Raw genomic sequence first — 24,767 nt, 5'->3', positions numbered from 1 at the left:
CTTAAAACTAGATTTGGACATAAAGGAACCTGATCAAATGGTCAAATTGATATTATCTACTTAGTATTTTGGTAAAAAAGAACTTTCAATGTCAAGGCAGATATTAACTTGCTCAATTGGTTAGATCTGAAGTTCCCCGATTCAAGACCAAATCAAACAATACAAACAACCAGATTGCAGCACCTCAAACACCAATGTATCAATCAATCATACAAAAACATAATTTTAGAGACATTTATAACTTAGACACGAAATGTAATTAACTTCCCTTACCTGAGAGGCAATCAAACATCTCTATAACCTTACAAACACCTTTAGACGCTCAGATAGCTATATATGTCCCTATGAACAACATAAACATAATTAGGACACACCATTAATACCACTGATCCGTAGAGATTCTTAAAGAAAGCTCAGACCCCACATGTAAACTAAGACAATCTACATGTACAAAACCAACTTACTTTATTGCATAAACCAAACAGAAGTGGAGAACTCGCTTTGAGGATCACCCTAGCTATCTCCAATCTTTAAACAAACAAATAGTTAGAAACTTTAAAGATAAGTGATAGAACTTTAGAGAAAAAAGTTTAGAGAAATGATATGATTTAAAATGATGAAACTTGTTTATAGAAATTTTATTTATACTTTAAATTTTTAATATAAAAATAATTAAGTCTTGTTATTTAAACACACTATCAAATCTAAAACACAATTTTTTAAGCTTTTACAATAAAAATTATAACATGAGAGTCAATATAACTTACTATAAGTTTGAGTTGGATTAAATTTTAAAATAAAAAATAAACTTGTTAAACATATATTAAAATCCAACTTAATTTAATTAACTTATGAGTTAAATGGGTTAATATAAATTTATGAATTAAATGGATTCGAGTTAAATTTGTGATTAGTTAGTCTAACATTAAAATTTAATGTCTAAAATTTATCCTTGTTTTCCATCATTTTCTCACTTAACAATACATTAGTTTTCCCTCATTGATAATGGATCTTTCATTTTATCAGTTTTAGACCAATTTTTCGGTTTGATGGATATAAGTATTTATTTGTACATGTATTTAGTGTTATCATTTTAATATGACGACCTAATGATATCATCAAAAATAGTTTTATTGTCTATTCACTATATAGTTAAAGATTTGTTCTTTTCAAACATTGCGTATATTAAATAATTTACTTCATATATTGGCAATTATTTTTAATCTTTTATCAAACAAAACTTTCTTTATTTTGTATCAACAAATAGAATAAAATAATGTACAAGGGATGTATACATTTTCTTATAACAAAAGAAAAAGAAAGAAAAGTGATTATGTTTGGATAACCTTAAATATCCACCTCTAATAAGTCTAATAAAACGTATGCACATAGTTATATAATATTATATGAAATTCAAAATATAAACATCAAAATCATTCATTCTATATTATTTCCTTCAAATAATCTTTTATGTTACTTTAACACCACAACTCATCTTTTTTCTCAATCTCATTAATATATTAAATACATTGTATTACTTCTTTATTATAAATTTATAGACATAAGCCCAGTTAGATACAATAGAATTTTTTATTGTACACATATGTCGTATATAAGTGAAATAATATTTAAATAAATAATATTTGTTCAATTCGGTTTGAATCGATTTTTAGTTGTTAAACTGCAAATTGAATTGAATCGCTTAATTCCAAAAAAAAAATAAAATCCAAATCGATAAAAAAAATTTGTTATTTTAATCTATAATTTTTGGAGTTGATTCAATTAAATTTTTAGATAATTCAATTTTGAACACTTTTATTAACCTTAAATTCATCCAGCAACTATATATATTTCAATGAGCTAACTTACCAAGTTATAGTTAGGTGGATTTATAAAATTTATAATTGTTGAAAGTTTCACATAAACCAGAGATAAGGTTAAATTATAATATATAAGTTGAGTATAAACCTCACCTTACAAGCTGATTTTATGAGGTTGAATTAGGCTTAAATCTCACTTTTTAATTATATGTGTAACTTGTAAATTGAATTAAATTCAAATCTATTTAAATTTTAACTTATTTTTACACCTTTAGATACAACCCATATGCAAGCAGGGTTACTTATTAGAGTTTCTTAAACTAGGGAAACATTCCTTTTATTCTCTCAAGTTTATAGTTAATACTTTTATTTAAAATTTCATTATTGATTTCCTAAGCTATAAAATATCAATCAGATTAGGCTTTAAAGTGTCCCAAAGTTAATTACGTTGGTCCCTCTTTCAGAGTTAATGGGCCAAATTTTAGGTTATGTTTGACCTTTTTATTTACTTAAAAGTTACTTAAAAACTTAAAATAGTGTCTTTGAAAATGAAATAGAAGTTGTTTTATAATTATCTCATATTTTAAAGTTTTTTAAAGTCAAAAGTTATTTAAAAATAAATATTTCTTTAACTTATTGCCTCATCCAATAGAAAAGTACTATAAAAATAAACTAAAAACGTGCAAAAATAATTTAATCAACATTAATTTAGTTTAATGATAGAAAAAGTAATTTAAATATGAAAAATATAAATTAAAAAGAAAAATAGTTTCATGAAGATGAAACAAAAAATGATAACAAAATTAAAGATGATTTATAAATAAGTTATTGTGGAATCTATAAAGGGATTCATCCATTTTGTGAACATATTTCGTTTTTCAATCTTATCTTTAATAAGTTTTTTGTTAAATTAAAATAATGACCTTATGAATTTTATTCTTTACAGATTAATTTTCTCCAAAATTTCAAACTCAATGGTCAAAATCAAATTATAATATGTTGACTGTCGTACTATTAGAAGAAAAGACTTTGGTCCTTACTTTTTAATTATTCAATTATTATTGCACAGCTTGCTTACTATAGCTTCTATATATTCTCCACCAACAACTTTTTTCCTTGTAATAATTGGTTTTTAACATTTGTTTTACCAAAATTTTTCTTCATGTTTCAAATGATTATTAATATTAATTTTGAATAAACCTTTCATACGCGTAATAATGACGATTTGAATTTCATTTCATTCAACTCAATTTAATTTTAATTAATTCAACACTCATATATTTCTCTTCTGTTCATTTGTTGAAAACAAAATACAATACTTCTATGTTGAGCACCCTTCTTCAACCAGTTAGGAACATTATATAACCTTAAACTTTTGATTATGTTCATTAACATTTAAAAATATAACATACTTTTAACGACTTAAAACTAGTCATTAATTTGTAAAAACAAATCTACATATTTTTTTAATTTTTATTTTACATATAAGTTAATTTTAATTTATAAATAATTCTTTCAAAAAATAACATGAGAAAAATATTAAGAAAGAAATAATGAGGTCAGCTATTATTTTCGGTGCTATAAATAGGATTACAGCGTTTGGAATCCATGGCTTACATTTAAGAAAAAGCATAGTAGGAATCTACTTTTCTACACAAACAAACAACAAATCAAAAAGTGATTATGAAGTTGAAGTAAAACGCAGTTGCGGAAACGGGCTTTCTTGCGTTTCAACCCTGCGGCTCCTATTTTTTGCATGGCCCCGCTACCTAACAAAACATAACTTTAAAAATAATTTAAAGTGGAAAATTATATTTAACCTTAAAATTGTATTTTCTTTATGAATATTTATTTGCAGATAAACAGTTTAAAATATTAAAACTATGAATTATTTTGTCCACTAATATGTTTAAATTGAATTTAATGAAAGTGTGCAGTGTAAAGTAGCAAAATGTAAATGTGAGTTGTGGTCAAATAAGCAAAGCCTAAATGAGCATTAAATATATTAAGTTTTAAGCTAATTTCTCCCTTTTTCTGGCACACCGGTGTATGATACTTTTGACTTAAACTTTTTCAATTTTGTGGAGGCTGAATACCTATATCTACTATGGAAAGGTAAAAACCTTGATTTTCACGTTTAAAAATATTGTAACTTTACTTTGTCATCAATTTCTACTCTTTTATTATTTTTTTATTTTAGCTTTTAGATTTTTAGGAAATTATATTGTTATACTATGAAAAGACACTTTGCTTACCTAAAATATGCAAAATAAATAAATAAATAAATAAACACGAGTAGAATTTTGGATTTGATTAAAATTGTGGGTTTTCAAAAATTTATAGGCAAATATCCAAAAAGGAGTTATAGATTATCAGTTAAATGAGAGTGATATCACATAGTTAAAGGAAACCAAAATTATCGATAACTTAATTTAATTTATTTGAGTAAATTATAACCTAGCAGTTTTTTTTTTTTATAAAATACTTAAGTTGACTTATTTTAAAAGTTTATAACTTATAAACTGCTAGCTATCTTATTTATGTATTTTTTATTTTAATATACTTTTTTATTATGTATTTTTAATTTTATAGAAAAAAAATTAGCTACCGTATTACTTTTAATATTTGTTGTGTATTTCTTTAAATTTTTATATAGTTATTCAAACAATTCCCCATTAACTATGACTATATGTGAATATAATAAATATTGTAAAAAACTTAATGTGATAATAGTTTAAATTTATAAAAAAAGTAGTTTTTAAAAATAAAATAAAAATTACATATGGTTAATACTTGTTAAAGGAACTTAGATAAAATGACTTATTGAAATAAAAAAAACATATACAACTTTCAAAAATTCAATACAATATTAAATGCTTTAATTATATATATATATATATATATATATATATATATATATATATATATATATATATATTTAAAATATAAAATATAATTACATAATAATATATTTTGTCAGCTTAGTACCACTGTTGATTCTATTTTTTGTCAATTTTATTCGAAATGGTCCTAATTTTTTTAAAATGTTAAATATAGTCATAAAGATCGTAATTTGTGTTCAATTTAGTCCTTTTTGCAAATGTCATTTAAATAGTTAACGACCAAATGTACAATCAGTGAATGACATGTCATTTAACTATTAACCTACCTTGACTGAAACATGACGTAGCCAATGAGAGATTACCACGTGACAGCCCCTTCTCCACCCAAAAAATTAGGGTTTCTGAATGCAAGGAGAAAAAGCTTCCTTACGCTTGCGCCACGAGAGGAAAACTGAATGTGTTTCGAAATGCAGGAGCGTCACGATGCGAATCTTGCTCGTGGTTGCTTGTTTGAGATTTGTTTCTTTCTACTTGTAAGTTCGAAGAGTAGCTTCGCGATGGCTGGAGAGGATGAAGATTGATGGAGAATGGTGCTTTAACGGTGGCGATTAGGCTCCAATTGGCTTTTTCGTTCTCTGTATTTCCCTTTGCAAGTTGAAGACTTGACGGAGAAGATGAGCTCGTGCATGGCTCGCTATCTCGTTACGGTGGTCATGGTTGTCGCGCAAGATGTTGGTGGCAATTCACGATGGAGGAAGGGAAAGATGGTCATGGTGGTGTTTTTGGGTGGTTGTTGGACGGAGAAGATGAACAACAGTGGTGGTGACACAACCATCTGGTTAGGGTTTCAAAATTTTTGATGATGGAGGTGCGAAGATGGTGGCTGGCTGTGAGCGTGGCAACGACGATTAGGGTTAGGTGGTGGCTAGGGTTTCTATGTAGGGGGACATTGGGATTTCTGGAGATAGGAGATGATGATGACGTGTCAAGGGTGATGTGTTACTGATTACACAGCTGGACATTTGGCCGTTAACGATTTAAACGACGTTTGCAAAAAGGACTAAATTGAACACAAATTACGATCGTTAGGAATACACTGAACATTTTTAAAAAATTAGGACCATTTTGAACAAAACTGATAAAAATTGGGACTAACAGTGGTATTAAGCCTATTTGTATGATGAAAAATAAAAGATTATTTATATAATAAAATTTATATAATTATTATTTTATGTTGTTTCATTTTAGATTTAAATTTTCTATAACAAACTTCTTTATATTTTTTCTTTTATTTTTATTTATTTTTTCTTTCACTACAAAAATTATCAAAATTACCGGTGGATTATTACCAACGACTAATGATTTGTCGATAATTTTTATTTACTGACGGATTTATCGATGGAGTAGAGAATGAGTACTTATCGACATGTTATATCTGTCCGTAATGGTTACCGTAACTTCTCGACGGATATCCGTCGATAATACTGTTAGTATTAGTCATTATCGACGGATGACAGTCGCCGATAAGTCCTTCGAGTTTATGAAATTAGAAAATGGTTTCCCTCTCCCAATTGTTGTTTTCCACAAACCCTCTCCCCAACATGCCCCAACCTACCCTGATCCAAACCCCTCCTCCATCAATCGATTCTAAGCGTGATGGTGGTGGTGCGACACTGATGACGCGACACTGATGGATGCTAGGGCGACGATGGTGGTTGATGGCGGCGGCGTGACGCTGGTGGTTGGTGGCGGTGCCCGACACTGGTGGCTTTGCGTGCTCCTGGGTGACAATGGCTGCTGCATCACGGTGGTTGCTGGTGGTGAAGGGATTGTCATTGTCTAGAAGCCCTAAATTGGCATGGAGGTCTATCGAAGATAAGTCTAGGTTTAATGGATTGACTTCCTATTTTGGTTCTGAAATTGGTTTAATGAATTGCCTTATAATGATGCTTACTGCTAATGATGTTTGCTGCCAATGATGCTTTTTGCCAATTTAAAAGATTCGTTTTGTTTAGATATGTTATTATAATGATGCTTGTTGCCAGATTGGAATTGGTTTAATGAATTGCCTTAGCTTACATGTGTTTTAGTAATAGCTCTTATAGGTTTGGTTTTCATAGCTTTTTGCATTTTGGTGCACATCATATGATGCCATTGTTCATTCTAGGATTACCATTTCATGCATTGCTTCACTTTTCTCATGAATTCAAATTTTTCTTGCCCTTGTTATCATTGCATTTCAATTTTCATTTCAACATTATAGTTATACGTTAGCCATTGTAATTGTAATCTAAACTTGTTTCTCATGAGTTTTTCTATTGTTGAGGGTCCGTCCTTGTTGCAACTTCGTCGAGGGAGAGTTTGTGGTTGTGCAGAAGCCCTAAAGCCACACAGATCACTAAGGTAAGTTTTGAGTCCTTCTTTATTTGTATTTGAGTCCTTTTATTTAAGTGCTTAAGGTCTAAGTTTCTACTTAACTGTTGCATTTAACATTTTAGATATTAGGGTAATAGATAGAAATTGAGCAATATCTATTTATTGATATTGGGCTAGTAGATAGAAATGAAGCTTCACATTTTTATGGAGTGACCCAACGAGCGTAAGCTAGCGACCGACCAATTACACATTTTAGTACAACTTCACAATCATCACAACCATCATTATCTTTTTGGGTATCATCTTTCGTTTTACCCAGACCCTATGACATTTAACATTCTCAAATCCACCTCTTAGAATTATAGACTTGTTACTTTCCCTGGCAAACTATTCATTAGATTTAGTATGATTTGTTTTGTTTACATTCCAACCACTTGACTTAGAAGAATCTTCTTATATGATAGTTTTCTCCCAAGAACTCACCTAGATGTTTTCAAATCTTCTTTCGTTTGTTCCACCTTTATTACTTATCCAACTCAACCATTGCATATTGATTGAATCATTGCATGTTCAATCATTCAGTACTTCAGGATTTTCTTTGAAGAGAGCCTCAAAACCAAAATTATCATGAAATGGACAAAATCCAAAGCAAGAACTTTAACACTCATTTTATTTACATACAAATTTATTATAAACAAATATTTTCAGCAATTATAAATATTCTAATTTACTTGAAGAATATTTCTATAGATAATTAAAATTTTAAAATGTATTGATAAAATTTGTGAACAAATCTTATTTTAACGATATTTTTTCTCTTAAATTGTTTTTCGATATAGCATATTTTAGTAAATATATTATAAACATTTCTTTATAAAACCTTTGTGTGTGTGTGTGTGTACGCAGTAGTCAGCCTACTGCCTCGGTTCTCACGGCACTCTTATTATCTAGTAAGTCATTTTGTTCACCAACCCAAAATGAAAGAGAAAAACCCTCACAACTTTTCCTCATAAATTCAATGCACGGTTTTCCCCAATTTCTTTTTCTTCTAGAATCTTTCTTAACCTTTCAATTTTGGACTAAAATCAATGAGATTGATTAGACCTTATAGATATCAACATCGTTCAATTTTTAATTTCCTTTCCTCGATGAAGCTTGGTTGGTGACTTACGGACCCCATATGATGAAATTATGTTTATTATTTCTCACTTTCAAATCCTCAGGAAGTGAGTTTTTGGATGTGATAGTCCTATTAAGATTATTAATATCTTTACACGAATATATATTTTTCAATAAATCTTCAAACACATGGATTACAAAAACCAAATCACATCATCAACAACATCATTATACATTGAAAATATCACAAAATCATGTGTAGTTTCTTAAATCAGAATAAATTTCATAAAAAGTTCTTTCAAAGGCCTCTTCTATATTTGTGTGTTTTGCTTCTCTCATTTGTAAATATGAGTTTTTGTTAAATTCTTCTATTTCTCACCAGTCTCACTTTCCTGTTTCATGTGCATTAAAACCTAATAAAAGATTATCCTTTAGAAACTATTTTTCTAAGAAAATCTGGTTTGAAAATAACTCTAAACATATAGATTTTTGAACGGTCTTTCAGTTCAGGAAGCAGATGTGTCCTTCTCGTGTATATCAGACTCTCTGTGCCCTAAAGTGACCATAAAACTGGTCAACTTAGAAGTTGGAAAGATATTAACTTTACACTAATATAAGACAGCCTTCACAGCCAATTTTCAAAGCATTGACAAAAGCTACATCACAATTAAACAATGTCCAACATTGTTGATAACTCCTAAACAACAGAAACTGTAATACAAACTTAAATAGTACATATTTCTTACTTTTATTTCCATGCTATAACTTTATTAATTAATAAGGCTTAAGAAGTCATCAACCAATTCTTTAAATAAAAAAAAAATAATTTTTTTATGAAACAACAAATATACTAAATAAAGATATTTAAGGGTTCCCAATATACACAACATTATTTCATCACTAAATTGTACAAAAATAATAATTAATGGCATGTTTTACCATTAAATTGTCATCTTTTTTTGTCGCTCGTTTTATATAATTAAGTTTCCAATTTTTTGCACATTTTTATCGTAATATTTTTCAATTTTTATACATTTTATTAGTCACAAAACGAAGTTACTTAATAAAAATGGTCATAAATTGACTTGTTTTTATAAGAACATGTTACAAAAAAGAAAAAAAACACATTCGACATATCAATGAAGGAAAACTAAAAATGGGGTGGGAGAGAACTGTAATGATAACATTTAGAATTTTAAAAAAAAGCGATGAAAATGTGTTATTAGCACTAGAAAAAAGTAAAAAATAATTTCTGTAATAAGAAAAAGTTTGAAAAATGAAGAAAGAGTGTAAGAAAGAAAAGTGCTGCCATAATGTCAGATGCATGCATATGTGGGTAGACAGTGAAGCAAGAAAGAGTGGACTCCAAAAAGTTGAAAAGAAAATTAAAAATGTTAGAGCCCATAGTATATACAACTTAAAATTGATTCCAGTCTAAGAAAGACAAGAAGAACAAACCTTATTCTCCTATTCTGGCAATACTAAATTTCAGCAATTTTCTATATCAAATTAACATATACCTTTCTTTTCTGCCACACACACTATATAAAAATAGCGCAATGGATTGTCTTGGAATCATCTTTATCTTCTCCAAGTTTTTATATTAATAATTTTCATTCTCTTTCTCTTTCTCTTTCTCTCTCTCTCTCTCTCCTATAATTCTGACTATTGGGTCTGTAATTAAAGAGTGGAAGTTGCCCCAATCAATCAAAAAGCTCAAAGCAGACACCAAAACCAAAAAGACAACATGGGCAGAGCTCCTTGCTGCGACAAAGCAAACGTGAAGAAAGGTCCATGGTCTCCAGAAGAAGATGCTAAGCTCAAATCCTACATAGAAAAACATGGCACTGGTGGTAACTGGATTGCTTTGCCTCAAAAAATAGGTATATTATACCACTTTCTTTCTAACCCTATTTCTAAACTTTCTTCCGTTCACAAACATATACCATCATTTCATTGACTATCCGTGTGTAGGACTCATTCAATCGACAAAGACTTCAAATTTTGAAACCACAGTGTTAAAATTATTATTATAAGATTATATATTCTAATTTGGTTTGGGTAATTCTCTTTTATTTAACAGCCATCATGATCAGTATGAAGATTAGGTTTGGTCCTTCTTTTTTTTGTGTGTCTGACAGTATCTTTAATTTTGTGATGAACTAGGCCTTAAGCGATGTGGCAAGAGTTGCCGCCTTAGGTGGCTGAACTATCTTCGCCCTAATCTCAGGCACGGTGGTTTCTCCGAGGAAGAAGACAACATTATTTGCAGCCTTTACATCAGTATCGGAAGCAGGTTTATACATTCATTTTGATACACGTGTGTGTGTGTGTGTTCATTTCACTCCCAGCTTAATTAAGACTGTGTTACTTGCTACAATATATGCATGTTATACTAATTATAATGCGTGTTTGGTTTTTTGAGATATGATTTTTACTAAGATTATGGTTACGGCTTTCTCTTTCACATCTCAAACGTGTTGTTTCTTTGTTTCGTGAAACCCTGTTGGTTTGTGTGATCGCAGGTGGTCGGTGATTGCAGCACAGTTGCCGGGAAGAACTGATAATGACATAAAGAACTACTGGAACACGAGGCTGAAAAAGAAGCTTCTAGGGAAGCATCGAAGAGAGCCACGTAATAGAGGCAATTACAACAGTGTTAAGCAAGAAATTAGTGATGCTAATAGAAGGAGTAGCGATGGTGATTCTTCTTCCTTATCCATGGTTCAGGAAAATAGTAGCACTAGTCAACAACATCACCAACAACAACATCAACAATTATGTTGGCCACAGAACATCAACATGCCAGTGCTGCCACTACCCATAATACCCTTGCCATACACAACAAGCCAAGGTCCAGGTTTCAACGACCAAGATTCCATCAAGAAACTCCTGATCAAACTAGGAGGAAGATTTTCAGGTGATTATTACCAGCCTACCCTTGATGGGTTGAACCTTCAATGCTCCTCACAAGGGCAACAAGTTTACCAAGAACAAGTCCATGTTGGTTCCTCTTCTTCTTCAGCCTGCATTGTTGCCAACAACGAGGTACACTTTGGACAAAATGGTCAATACTCTGGAGTTGATGACATGATGCAAGGACAAGATGGTAATTTCACGCCATCATTTGAGGAAATGGTGCCTTCTTCTAATTATTCAGATGGGTTAGAGTTCTTGTACAATGAAGGCATGATCCTCCACAAGATAACAGATTCTACTATCACTACTACTTGTGACCAAAACACCACTACCACCACCACAAATTGGGATGAAACCACCACTTCCATTTATCACCATGATTCACTTGCTTCCCATTTTGAAGGTCAAGAATGTGCTTTGCAAGAGTTTAGCTACCCAGGGGCACAATAACATTATCTTTTTGTATATTGTTATTTTACTGTCATTACTATTATTAGCCATTTGTCACAAGGGGAGGGGGGTAATTGACAATAAAATAAGTTATAAATATATATAGATATAGTATGTATAACTGTCTATGTACTGTAGCTATATTAATTTCTGCTTAGTTAGTTAGTTTTTCTCATAAGCTATAGTGTTGAATGTTGATCATCTGCTAGGTAGTAGCAGTAAGTGTAGTTTCTCTGACTATTGTTTTGTGTATTGATTTGGGTATCGTTTAAATATCTTTCGTGTTCTAACTGATTTCTGCTATGATTTATCATTTATTGTGTCCATAGAAGACCAGTCAAACTCTATGCAATCTCAGAAAAAGGCACTGAGTAGGGTGACATTTAGTCTGAATAATGTAGTTGGTGTTTACGTGTACATTTCTCTTTCAAGAAAAAAAGAAAGAAAGAAAGAGATACAATGAATTTTTATGATATCTTTTAAGACAAACGTAGGTTGAAGCATTACATGCATGATGATAAACTTATTTATATATATATATATATATATGTGTGTGTGTGTGTGGGCATCATGTAAGAAAACTTTTACACAATTATGTAAACATGCCAATATAAAAAACTTTTAAAAATTATATATACTATCGAAAAGAAAATTCATAACTTTTCTTCTTTTTCTTTTTTATAAGTGCTTTAAGAATCAACGTTGGTGTTACTTTTTCATCAGAATCATTATTAGATGTTATTTTGTATGATATGTACTTTATTAAAAATGTCATATATTATCAATACAAAACTGAATCTAATTCGAAAACAGAACTTGTACTATTCATTTATATATTATAGTGTTGTATCTAGGCAAATTTCTTGTGTCTTCTACTATTTAGTTTTGTGTTTAATCACAGTTTTCGCCTCACTTTACATTTCTCTCTCTTGTTTCTTGTTTTTTCCCCCTACTATTTGTAAAAGAATATTGCATAAAGTAGAACTTTTTCTTAAAAAAGAAGTGGCACCTGCCAGAATAATTTCTATTTGATGAGCATTATATGTTTGCCAATGTGGAGTCAGTCCTACATGCCTAAAATATACATAAAATATCTTTATTAATATGATGAGACTTGTCTTGTTGATGGAAGTGAACATTAATAGCATAAAATGACATGTTTCAATAGGGTGCATTTTGTTTACTCCCTATATATATATTATATATAGAAGAAAGATACTTTAGCTAGGACCTCTTATGTATAGTTTCTTGATTATATATTAAAAACTATAGATTCTTTACGTGACTCAGTTAACAATCTTTTGGAAGATGTGGATGTTCAATTCTTCCGTTGGTGTTGTCAAATTAAACTAGATCCAACTACCAAAGAAAATTAACTAGCTACATACAAAAACTTTTAAGTTTGAGTTTTAAGAGAATTTATTGTAAGATAAAATTTAATTTATACAAAAAATTGACATTACTTTTAAATATAAGATAATAAGTTTATTAGTCTTTTTCTTTTTATATGATTCGATTTTTTTTTCTTTCTACTTAAAGTAAGATATTTGAATTATTAACTAGTTATTATGTATGCAAATGAGTTTACAATTTAGAGCATTTTATTAACTAAATATATTCATGTTGGACATGTTTCTTATGTATAATTTTTAAAAATAGAAAAACTAAAATTAAGTTTTATAAGAGTTAAAATTAGTTTTTATATATAATTTGTAGACCTTGTATAATTTCTCTATATTTTTGTTTTTAATTTTTATATAAGATAATTTGAATTTATAAAAAAAATCTAAAAATGTTTGAAACAAATCCGTCCAAAGTACTCTTAATATAGACTCAAATTGACTCATATAATTCAAATATTTGTAGCCTTAGGAAAAAAAAGTTCAGTAATGTTGCTGAGCAAATGATTCCTTTCCATTTTAGACAACAATTTAATATAGATGAGTTTTTTTTTTATCTAAAGAAAAATTATTTTATATAATCACTTGTCAGGATCACAGTAATACTTAGAATAGATTTAAGTTCATCTTTCAACAGTAGTATGTATGGTGCATACATCATACATCATAGTGTGTGTGTGTGTATATATATATATATATATATAATATGAAAGTGAAAGATTATCATGGGAAAGCCAGAGTTTAAATTTGATTCAAGATTTGTCTTTGTTACTTTTTACCCCTTTCACTCTTTCTAGGTGGGAATAAGGATCATAGGTCCTATATATTAATTAGTTGAATCCTTTAGAAATGGGTTTTGTCAAAGCAACGAAAAGTCATGGTCCATACTTCTTTTCTATTAAATCATATTTAATAATGTCATCCTATCCCATGAACAATCATCACTTGAAGTACAATATTTTAGGTTTATTATATAAATATAATGTTTATTTCATCTTAGTAAAAGGAATTTATTTAATTCTATCTTGTAATAATATTATTTTATAATATAAAGTTTATTCTGATTTATATATTACAAATTTGTTATTTTGATGTGAGATTTTTAATATCATACTGCTGATTATAGTATAAAAATAAACATTAATAAGTAATATTAAATCTAACTAATAATAAATCTTGTTAAGATAATTGATATAAAATTTTAAAAATTAAATTTTAAGTTTAACTCAACTTTTGTAAAATAAAATTTTCATTTATTTATATATTATAATTTTTTTATGTCAAAATTTTGTTAGAGTTCACTTCTCTTCTATACCATTATATATATATATATATATATATATATATATATATATATATATATATATATATATATATAAGGAAAGATAAAAAATAGTAATAAATAATATATGATGTAAATATATATAATCTATTAGTTTTGTGTACTTTTTGATATATGCATCTATTTTTACATTGTTATTTTGAAGGAAAAATTGATAGAAAAGAGGAGAGCAAGAGTCGTCTATTTAAAAAAAAAAATTAAACAAGATTAGGTTTAAAAAGTTAAATATAGTATTTTTAGATTTACGTATATGTACGTATATGTACTTGTCGTAAGTATTGGAAGAAAATAAGAGACGTTGTAATTCTATGAAGTTAAGTTATTGCGACCTTTATTATTGAGCAGTTTCAAGAGAAACATCCAACATATAAAAAGCAGCGTCAAGATCTGTCATTAATTAAAGTCTAAGGTAGCAATGAGATCATATTTACTTTCATTAAATAGTATACCATTTCTCAACAACTATAAAGACTAAATAATATAGGTTGTTAAATTAAAAAAATAAATAAAAAATCCTCAATCTTTAAGCAACACAAAAAAGAAACAAATGTCATACAAAATTCTTAACCTAATCCATCTAAGGTTGTTGGAAAGATTAAAAACCTACAGCGAAATGACTATGATGTTTCTAATCATAGGATTGTTTTATTCCTATTGTGGAATTAGAATTATTCATGATACCTAGTTACAATAATTCGATAATAATATTTTTTTCTTTAGCTAGTAGTAAAAAAAATAATTGGCAACCGTTGTATAAAAGAAATTTCCATTATTATGTTTTTATACATATTTAATTTACTCTTATTTATTGAATCAGGAATATAAAAACCATATTAAAAATTGGCCTTAAAACAAGTCCTTCATACTCTTTTTTTCTCTTGTTTTCAAATAAAGTAATATATGTATAACTAAATTCAAATCTACACATCTAATGCAATTATGTAGAACGTCTCTAATAAATATCAAATGATTTAAATTTAGTGCTGGTTCTGTCTTTTCAATAAATTATTAGTTTGAATCGTATATACTTTTATATATATTTGAATTCATATTCTATAATATTGTTATATGATTGTTGTATTTGACATATTATGTATTTTAACATGATTTACGATTTTGTTTTGAAAAACGTTTTAATGAATTAAAAAGTATTTGCAAATAATTTTCTATTTCCATACTATACAACAATATTTAAAATAAAATTTATTTACGGTATCAGAAATGTTGTTGTTGTTGTCTATCAATTAAATTTGATACTTTATCTTAATTATTCACATGTATATATCATCAAAGTTAAACTTTAGATATAACTAAAAATATATATGGTACTGTAAGTAAGCTTTTGTCCATATTCAAATTCAAATTTTAGTATATACTAAACATTTTATAGAAGTTCAGATAAAGTTTCTGCTGTGCCAAATTTTATGTATTCAAATAAGTCTTGGTCTAGTATAGTAATTTTTTCTTCACATATTGTATTATTATTTGCAAACATTCTGATCCAGTAATTAACTTAAAATTAAAGTAATATATAATAATTACATATTCAAGTTAGGTATCAGCTATAAAAATAACATCAATTTATAATATATAAGAAAAATAATTTTAATTTTATAAAAATAAGTTAAATTTAAACTCATTTTAGTAGAAAATTTAAAACGAACATTTGGTTTCCATCATTATCACTCATTAACCAAAACCAGCTTTGCATTGCTTAAAATAATGTTGTTAATTGCCAGACCCTTAACTTTAACACTGGTCAAAAGGAACAGCCATAAACCATTATGAAAAATGTTAATTCAACAATAATATATATATATATATATATATATATATATATATATATATATATATATATATATTATAATATTCCAATAATATTGTTTTGAAATTGTAGTAGGGTTGTGAATTTTGGTCAAATGTAGTTGGCATGAATCATAACGACAAGTTTGATTAAATCTCAGTTGCACCCAATGTATGTCATGCTATGTTAATTGCTTAAATTAATTTGAAATTAATTAATATATGGACCAAAGTCCTCTTACGGTCTTCAATGCTAGAATTTTTATTTAGAATGGAATCCAATGTGTTAGGGCTTCCATCTATGCTCATCATTTATTAATATTATATATTTCTCACCAAATTATTTTTGTCATGATCCAAGAAATCCTCATGGTTTCTATTCTTTTAAAATATATAATATAATAAATACTACATATATTTATAGTCGTTTCACATTTTTCTTTTTTAATTTTCAATCACATACAATTCGACGACATTTTTTAATAAGCCAATTTTACTTAATTAGTATAAGCTAAATGGTATGAATTTTTAAAAAAAATAAATTCTTAACCTGATTAATTTTTATTTATAAATGTTAAATATATTATTAGATATCTTAGATACAGTCTTATTTTTATCTTTAGTTAATTTGTTATTATTTTTTATTTATATTTTAAACTTAACTTATATTTTTTTATTATAAATATAATATGTGTGCATATTTAATATAAAAGATTAATTTTATATATAATTTTTACTATATTAAATAATAAAAAAATGATTTTTTTTATATTTTATTCTCTTGCAAAATGTTTACATATAAAAAAAATCCAAATAAGCCCTACCCTGAAGAACAATCTAATGTGAACAACAAAGAAAAAGAGATCATTGTTTAAATTTTGATAATCACATCCAAGTCTCCAAACCTAAAACACTTGTAATATATATAGACCTCTCTTTTTTGACTTGCTTGCTAGATAAACTTAATTAGTCATTGTTATTATAAGATAATATGTTGACTGTGTGTGTAATTGATCATAGCTGTAATATTTTAGATGAATTTTGGTTGACTATGATGATATTCTGGTAAGCCATGGTCATTATTTGTTAGGGTTTTGTTGACACTTAGACATAATTTGACACTCACTATTAATATAATATTATTATTTTTTTCTGTAGTTTCAAACTTTGGCCGTTATAGCTGATTACAGCACTATCTAATTGCATCAAATATTTATATAATATAATATAATATATATTTGGGGTCCATATAATAGACTCGGGCACCTCAATTATATAGTATTAGTTAACAAATAAAACTATATGTTGCCCTCATAATTATAGTTAGCTTGGAACATAGTTTATGGTTTTGTTTTTATCACTTGACAAGATGTAAAAGGCACTAAAGAAAAGGAAGGGATTTGCTTTAGGAAAATGCTAATAATGTTTGTCAATAAATTAATATATATAATAAATATTTGAATTTTGTGGCTTCATCTTACTAGTATAATATATTTTTATTTTATCATTAATTAAATATTGCAATTTAAGTATTGTGAGAGTTTTACCTATGTTTAATGTCTATATAGGTAAAAAAATTAACTTTTACCTATACTAACGTAATAGTAAATGGAGATACATGTCATTTTTGTTGTAGTAAAATGGTTAATACGAAAAAGTCAATATATTGTTGATGGACAAAAAATGAATTTCATTTCGGAGATTTTAAGTTAAAATGTTATTGGTGAGAAAATAGTATTTAGAGGAAGAGATCTCACCCAAAACAATTTAATTATCAATACAATAATAACATATATTAATATTAATGATAAGAAATATTGACTTATATATCTTAAACATAAAATTAAATATTTGTAAGTAAAGTTATTGAAATAAGTTCCTATAATACCCTATTATGATTAGGAAGCATGTTTAAGTTTAATTAGTTAGAAAACTGACTTGTTTTGTGTGTAAATTGGTCTTTCTTATTAACAAGCATGTATATGTAATGTGAATGGTTAATTATGTTAATTAAAGTGATAAAGCATATTACATACGGAAGCTAGCAACAGAAACTGAAAGCTGCCAGATGGAGCAAAACAAAGATTTGTTAGGTTAATCCGTATTTATATATTGTATTAAGGAAAAAGTATTAAAGTTAATGCATGTGTGAATATGAGGGTTCTGTAAAGTGAAAGGGAATATCCCGAAAGCAGAAGAAACGAGAGAGAACAATCCTACGACATAAAACCAAAGACATCAAAACTTAACTTAAAGAAAATCATAATTAACATTCAAAATAATATATTAATTTCGTCAGTGATTGAAACCAATACAACAGCCAAACGACAGCTTCTCTCATGCTCTTTTATTTATTTATTTATTTATTTATTTTTGGATAAGAGGTTTTAAGCACGTGTAGTTATAAGACTTAAAGTAAGTGTGAGATGGGTTTATCTTAACTCTTAATATATATATATATATATATATATATATATGTATGTATATGTATATATGTATGTATATGTATATATGTATGTATATGTATATATGTATGTATATGTATATATGTATGTATATGTATATATGTATGTATGTATTCGTTAATTAACACGGTTGAGTATTTTATTTGTCTTTTTTATTTTTAAAATTTTAAATAAAAATATTTAAATTATCAACTCAAATAAAAGCTTGATCTTTAAAAGTGTAATTCTAATAAAATTATATCATAAAACTTTATTGCAAATAAAGCAAGTGGGTAATTTGCATATTATGAGAATGAAAGAAGAAAGTGCGAAGGAAAAGGAAGAAAAATCCCAAATCAGGGAGACTTTATTTGTAGAATTTTTTTATTCTCTTTGCACCTCCTTTTTTTTATTTTTCCTTCATGCTTCTTATTTTTTATATTTTAAAATATATTTTTTGAAATATATAAATTTGCTTATTTTTATGATCATTTGTGATGAAGTGCAAAACTATTCAACATAAATATTGAAGTAACTTGACAAAAGCAAAAGAAGCATGTAAGAAAAAAACAAGAAGAGTTGTTCTCTCCACCACCACCGCCATCGAAAGCTCTTTACATCATTCCATACCTATTTTACTCTTGCTCTAAAACGGATGTTAACATCCGTTTACATATTTTATATTTTGGTTTATTGTTTTTATTTAAAAAAAAATCTTCAACGAATGTGCCACATCCATTTTAATAAATTTTTTTAAAATATTTTGATTATTATTTAAATAATAATACATAAATTGAATTAATAATAATTATTTTATTAAATAAAATAAAATTAATTTATAAATAATTAAGTAATAATTTTAAAAAAATTAAATAATATTTATATATTAATTTAAAATATAACAAATTAAAAAACAAAAAACTAAAAAAAAACTATAACGGATGTCGCCACATCTGTGGCACATCCGTTTTAATAAAATTTTTAAAAATATTTTGATTATTATTTAAATAATAATACATAAATTAAATTAATAATAATTATTTTATTAAATAAAATAAAATTAATTTATAAATAATTAAGTAATAATTTTAAAAAAGTTAAATAATATTTATATATTAATTTAAAATATAATAAATTAAAAAACAAAAAACTAAAAAAATAAAAACTATAACGGATGTCGCCACATCTGGTAACGAATGTGGCACATCCGTTTTAATAAATGTTTTAAAAATATTTTGATTATTATTTAAATAATAATACATAAATTAAATTAATAATTATTATTTTATTAAATCAAATCAAATAAAATTAATTTATAAATAATTAAGTAATAATTTAAAAAAATTAAATAATATTTATATATTAATTTAAAATATAATAAATTAGAAAACAAAAAACTAAAAAAAAATTGCAGATGTCGCCACATCCGTTAACGGATGTCGCATGTGACATCCCAAATATATAATAACCACAATCATATAATATAGGCATCAACATCCAAATAAAGAGAACAGTTAGAGTATGACTTGCAATTAAGTAAGGAATTACAGTCATCCAAATATGAAGACAGAATTTTGAACTTAAACAGTTTAGAGTATTTCAAAATAACACCTACTCAAATTTAGAAATCCTAAAAATACTATACTGCATCATCAGCATCTCCAACTCTTGCTCCAAGGGAACCTCCTCAACAACATCTGCTCCCATCCAAGTGGATGATTATCGCAAAGGAAAACATACACAAGCAACACACAACAAAGAAAGCAAAGGTGAGCTAGATAACCAAGCAGTAATCATATAATTCAATCAATAAATATCATCGTGCTTAGCTACATATAAAGAACAATCAAGGCATACCACTTTAGACCATGACTCAAACACTCACACGACTCATCCGGATTGGTATAACTGTTGAACTATTGGTCGTCTTTGCACTTGCGTAGTTCAGCTAGCACTCCCCAACACTATGCAAGGTAAATCCTCCATCTGTCTATGTCTAAACTCTAAGACTATAGACGAGGACCTCCCTCTACTCTCACCACTTACACTGCTCTCCTCTATTTGAGCATGAACAATGCTTCGAGTGTAGGGATAGACATACCAGTTCAAAGCTCCATACAGTTATACAGGATAACAACAATACCTCACACATCTCTTTCAATCATCTCACCCTGAGATGTCCACGTCATACTCAATTACATCATTGTAGTTCACATTCATATGCTTTACAACCACTCACCAACACTATACATACATCTTGGCAGTCAAAAAACATCAAACAGCTCAAACAGATGTGGAAAAATATGAAACTCACTGAACCAGGTCTCCCAATGCACCAAGATGCAAGGCAAGACAGCAAAAATTCGCACAGCGCACCACCCTTGGTGCGCTGAGCGAATTTTCCTGACGAGGGGAGTGTTTTTCAGCTAAAATTCGCATAGCGCACCACCCTTAATGCGCTGGGCGAATTTTTCTGACAAGAGGACAGCTAAAATTCGCATAGCGCACCAAGTTTGTGCGCTATGCTAAACTAAAATTCTAATACACATTATCAGTTCCTAAACCCTCGCATAGCGTCCCTAATTCGCTATTTGAATTAATTTGGCTAATTTTCTAGGTTAGCAACAATCGCAAAGCGACTACATTCGCTACGCGACTTATTAAACAGAGAGCAACCCTCTGTTATAATTCGCATTGCGCACAGAGTCGCTATGTGAATGCCTTGGCAGAAAGCACCTTGCCAGGGTGACTCGCTGAGCGAAAGACTTCGCTCTGCGAATATGCAAAATCTACAGAATGAAATTCTGCAGATTTGCACAACTCTACCACTCCAAACTCATTCTAACCATTTTGGTGAACTTCTAACACCCCCAACTCGAAGTATATATTGAATTAAACATGTCTAACTGATTCTAACCCTTCCTAACATCTTTTTAAAGTGTTTATGCGTTGATTTATACTTGAAAACTGAAAATCGCTCAACCTAGGGGCCCAAATATATTTTACCACCTTGAGTCTGATTTTTGACCATTTTAGGGGTCCAATTAGGTCCCAATTGACCATAATGATCTATAATGCCCCATTCTCAATTTGACCACTTTAGTTCCTCTAATAAGACCCTAAACACCCTAATTCAGTTAAGTGTTGTTCTAATCACCTATTTAGCAGAATTCACTTCATCCAGTCATTCAATATCAGTCTCAAACCTTATCCATATCAATCCATACGTACAATTCCATAGATTCACTATTAGACAGACATTTGAGCAATCGAGTTCACATACAACATTTTCAATTCCAGTACAAACAACACCCATACATAACAATCCATACATACGTTATTTCCCCACATCAAACAATAATTTATCTCATGCACACCTTAATCTACAAAACAGAAAGCAAGATCCAGCTCCCCTTACCTTGAAGTTGAGCAGCACAACCCACTAGAACGCTCTAACAGTATCTCACAGCAAGGACCTAAACAGTGCCCTACAACCACAAAAAATGTGATGGACATCGCTCTTAGAGCTAGGATGGATAGAGAAAACAAAATGACAAGCTACCAACTGCATGCAACCAGTAAAGTGGCATGCCCTAGGTTCCAAAAATAGTGGAGGAGAAGGGAAAACGACTTACCAGTCGGAATGAAGAAAACGTTCGGTAGAAATGGAGCTCTCTACGTCGCGGATGCTTGGGCAACACAAAAATCAAATTCCTACGGTTCTTTGAGTTGGAAATCTAAAGAGAAGGCAGAGAGAGTTTAGGGCATGAGAGTTTTAGAAAGAAGGAGAAATGAAGTTCAGGGAAAGAAAATGGGTTCTGAAGAGACCCTGCTAAGGTCAAGTTGGCCTTAGTTTGATGGGCCTGACTGCCTCACATAAGGCCCAAAAGCCCTTTTATAAATTTACAGGCCCTTACATCGCACATCCGTTTTAATCAAATTTTTAAAAATATTTTAATTATTATTTAAATAATAATACATAATTAAATTAATAATAATTATTTTATTAAATTAAATTAATTTATAAATAATTATTTAATAATTTTAAAAAAATTAAATAATATTTATATATTAATTTAAAATACTAAAAACTAAAAAAAAAAAACTCAACGGATGTCGCACATCCATTAAAGAATTTTTTCTTCAACGGATGTCGACATCCGTTTAAGAAAAGAGGTGAGAGTGTAGAATATTTTAAAATATAAAAGATATTTTTGAAATTTAAAAAAATTATGGTGGTGAAAAAGCAATGTGGGGTGATGCAGGGAGTAACCCTAAAAACAAGGTGCAAACAAAGTGATGTAACTTGTGAGTTTATTACGGGCTCGAAGGTGGGCCTTTCAACAAGTAAGTTGGGCCGGGCCCAAACCTCTCCGAACGCAAAACCCTAAAGAAACACGAAAGGTTAATGAATAATTGCACTGCAGGGAACTGGATTGGGTTGTTGCAGCTGAAGCGGAGAAGCATGGCGATTTTGCCTTCGCTTGCAGTTCCTTCAACTCCCACGTTTCGGGTATGCTTTTATTACATTTCTTGATTTCAACTAAAACATCGTCTCGCTGGTAAATTACATGAAATGATGTCTTAAATATGAATCAATTTTCAGTTTCTTTTTCATTCTTAATTCGATCGAAATTATCAACACGGTTGTAATGAAGTCACCTTTAGTTTGTTGCATCGTGATGTTCTTTGTGTATGAGGAAATTTGTTTGCTATCTATTTGAATGTGATTAAACAGTGAAAAATGTTTTTGGCACTGTGTTTTAGAAGTACTATTCTAGAAAGAGAAATTAGGACAAAGATTTTCTATGACTGAATTTTTTATTCTAGAGAGATGCCTGAGTTTTTTCTTGGGAAATAATTGGTTTCAGAGGAAGAATGTCGACATAAAACGGTTCAGAAGAGAAAGAAATAGTGAAATACCAATTAAGTTGAGAAACTACAAAGCAGATTTTACTTAAGGTGAACAATGGGGCCTGCTTTGATATGATGAATAAAGTTAACTGAAACGTGATGGGTGGAATTAGTTAAGCGTTTAGTTTTTGATACATTCTCAGTGGTAAGATTTTTGAAGTAAGGGTAAAATGTGCTTAAGGCTCCTCAATATTTAGTCAAAAATGGTTCTTGTTGCTGTAAAAATGTTTGTGCTATATTTGCCACAATTCATGAGTAGCCTTCCAATTTTATCTGGGGGGCGATTCCATTCCACTGAAGTTGCAGTCCTAAAAATTTATGAAGTATGATATAACGTAAGTGGCTGAAATTTTCATTCATTTGTTGTAAATTAGTTCCTTTCTTTTTTGTAGGTAAAGCTGTTTCAATGCCAACCCTGCCAATTCCACAGATGCTCAGAAATATACTTTCCCCGTCTAAGAAGTTATAATCGAACTAGATCATTCAATGTATCAATGGCAGAGCATAATGAACCCAATGAGGTGAAGATGAAGATTGGAATCATGAGGGAGAAACTCAAAGGAACAATACCAGTCTTTGTTCAAGAATTTCCTTGGAAAAAAGCTGAGCATATATTTCTAGAGAAACTGTTTAATCTTGCACAAGAGGCAGGGAAATGGTCTCTTGTTTTGTTTTTAATTTATAGCTTTGTGTCAGACGTTGTATATACGTTGTCCATAAACCGTGAACTGATAATTCCTATTGGCCTCTTTGCTGGCTGTCTTGTGGCTGATTTCTTGAAGGAGATATCACAAGAATTGTTTCGTAGATCTGAGGTATATTTTGAAATTCTTGTGTATTTCATCATTAGCTTGTTTGTTTCTGTGTTTATCACAATCTTCTAATGAGCTTTGTTTTTCTGCTTTTTCTTATGGATTTGTACTTGACAGGAGAAGGTTTTGAAATGGCGTCTTCTGGGAATGTACTTCATTTTTGTGTTTGTGAAGATCATGTCCTCATGGTTTGCAACACTGCCTCGTGTATTTCTCTTGCATGTCGGAAGTGGGGGACTGATGCAGGTTTTGTGGCATTGGAGAAATTTGATTGAAGATGCAAAGAACCAACAAGAAAATAGTAACTTCTCTAATTTGGAGACTTCGTGATATATTGATGGAACAGTTAACTGGCACATAATACAGATTGGGACATCATTAGGTTTCCTTTTCTACGTGCAAACTCCACTTTTTGGTTTCTGGTGTTCTTCATGAATATATCAAGTAATCAATGCAACCCGCAGAAGAGCAAGTTATACTTGTGCATTAACATTTATATATATTATTTATCTACTTTTAAATTAA

General features: G+C 28.9%; 2 protein-coding genes across 2 annotated transcripts; both read left to right on the top strand.

Annotated features, from left to right (window-relative positions):
* The first annotated feature begins 9,732 nt into the window (after positions 1 to 9,732).
* On the top strand, positions 9,733 to 11,817 carry LOC124831735 (transcription factor MYB36-like). Its single transcript, XM_047305813.2, has 3 exons — positions 9,733 to 10,041; positions 10,325 to 10,454; positions 10,684 to 11,817. The coding sequence occupies exons 1-3, from the start codon at positions 9,906 to 9,908 to the stop codon at positions 11,525 to 11,527; spliced, it is 1,110 nt and encodes a 369-aa protein (XP_047161769.1). The 5' UTR covers positions 9,733 to 9,905; the 3' UTR covers positions 11,528 to 11,817.
* Positions 11,818 to 22,871: 11,054 nt separating this feature from the next.
* On the top strand, positions 22,872 to 24,738 carry LOC124831740 (uncharacterized). Its single transcript, XM_047305822.2, has 3 exons — positions 22,872 to 23,029; positions 23,823 to 24,245; positions 24,360 to 24,738. The coding sequence occupies exons 1-3, from the start codon at positions 22,925 to 22,927 to the stop codon at positions 24,570 to 24,572; spliced, it is 741 nt and encodes a 246-aa protein (XP_047161778.2). The 5' UTR covers positions 22,872 to 22,924; the 3' UTR covers positions 24,573 to 24,738.
* Positions 24,739 to 24,767: the final 29 nt, after the last annotated feature.

Source organism: Vigna umbellata, chromosome 1 (assembly GCF_029865625.1).
Source record: "Vigna umbellata cultivar VRB3 chromosome 1, Vumbellata_1.0, whole genome shotgun sequence".
NCBI classification, from domain to species: Eukaryota; Viridiplantae; Streptophyta; class Magnoliopsida; order Fabales; family Fabaceae; genus Vigna; species Vigna umbellata.
The sequence above is the reverse complement of the archived record's forward strand: the minus strand, read 5'-3'. Positions and strand labels throughout refer to the sequence as shown.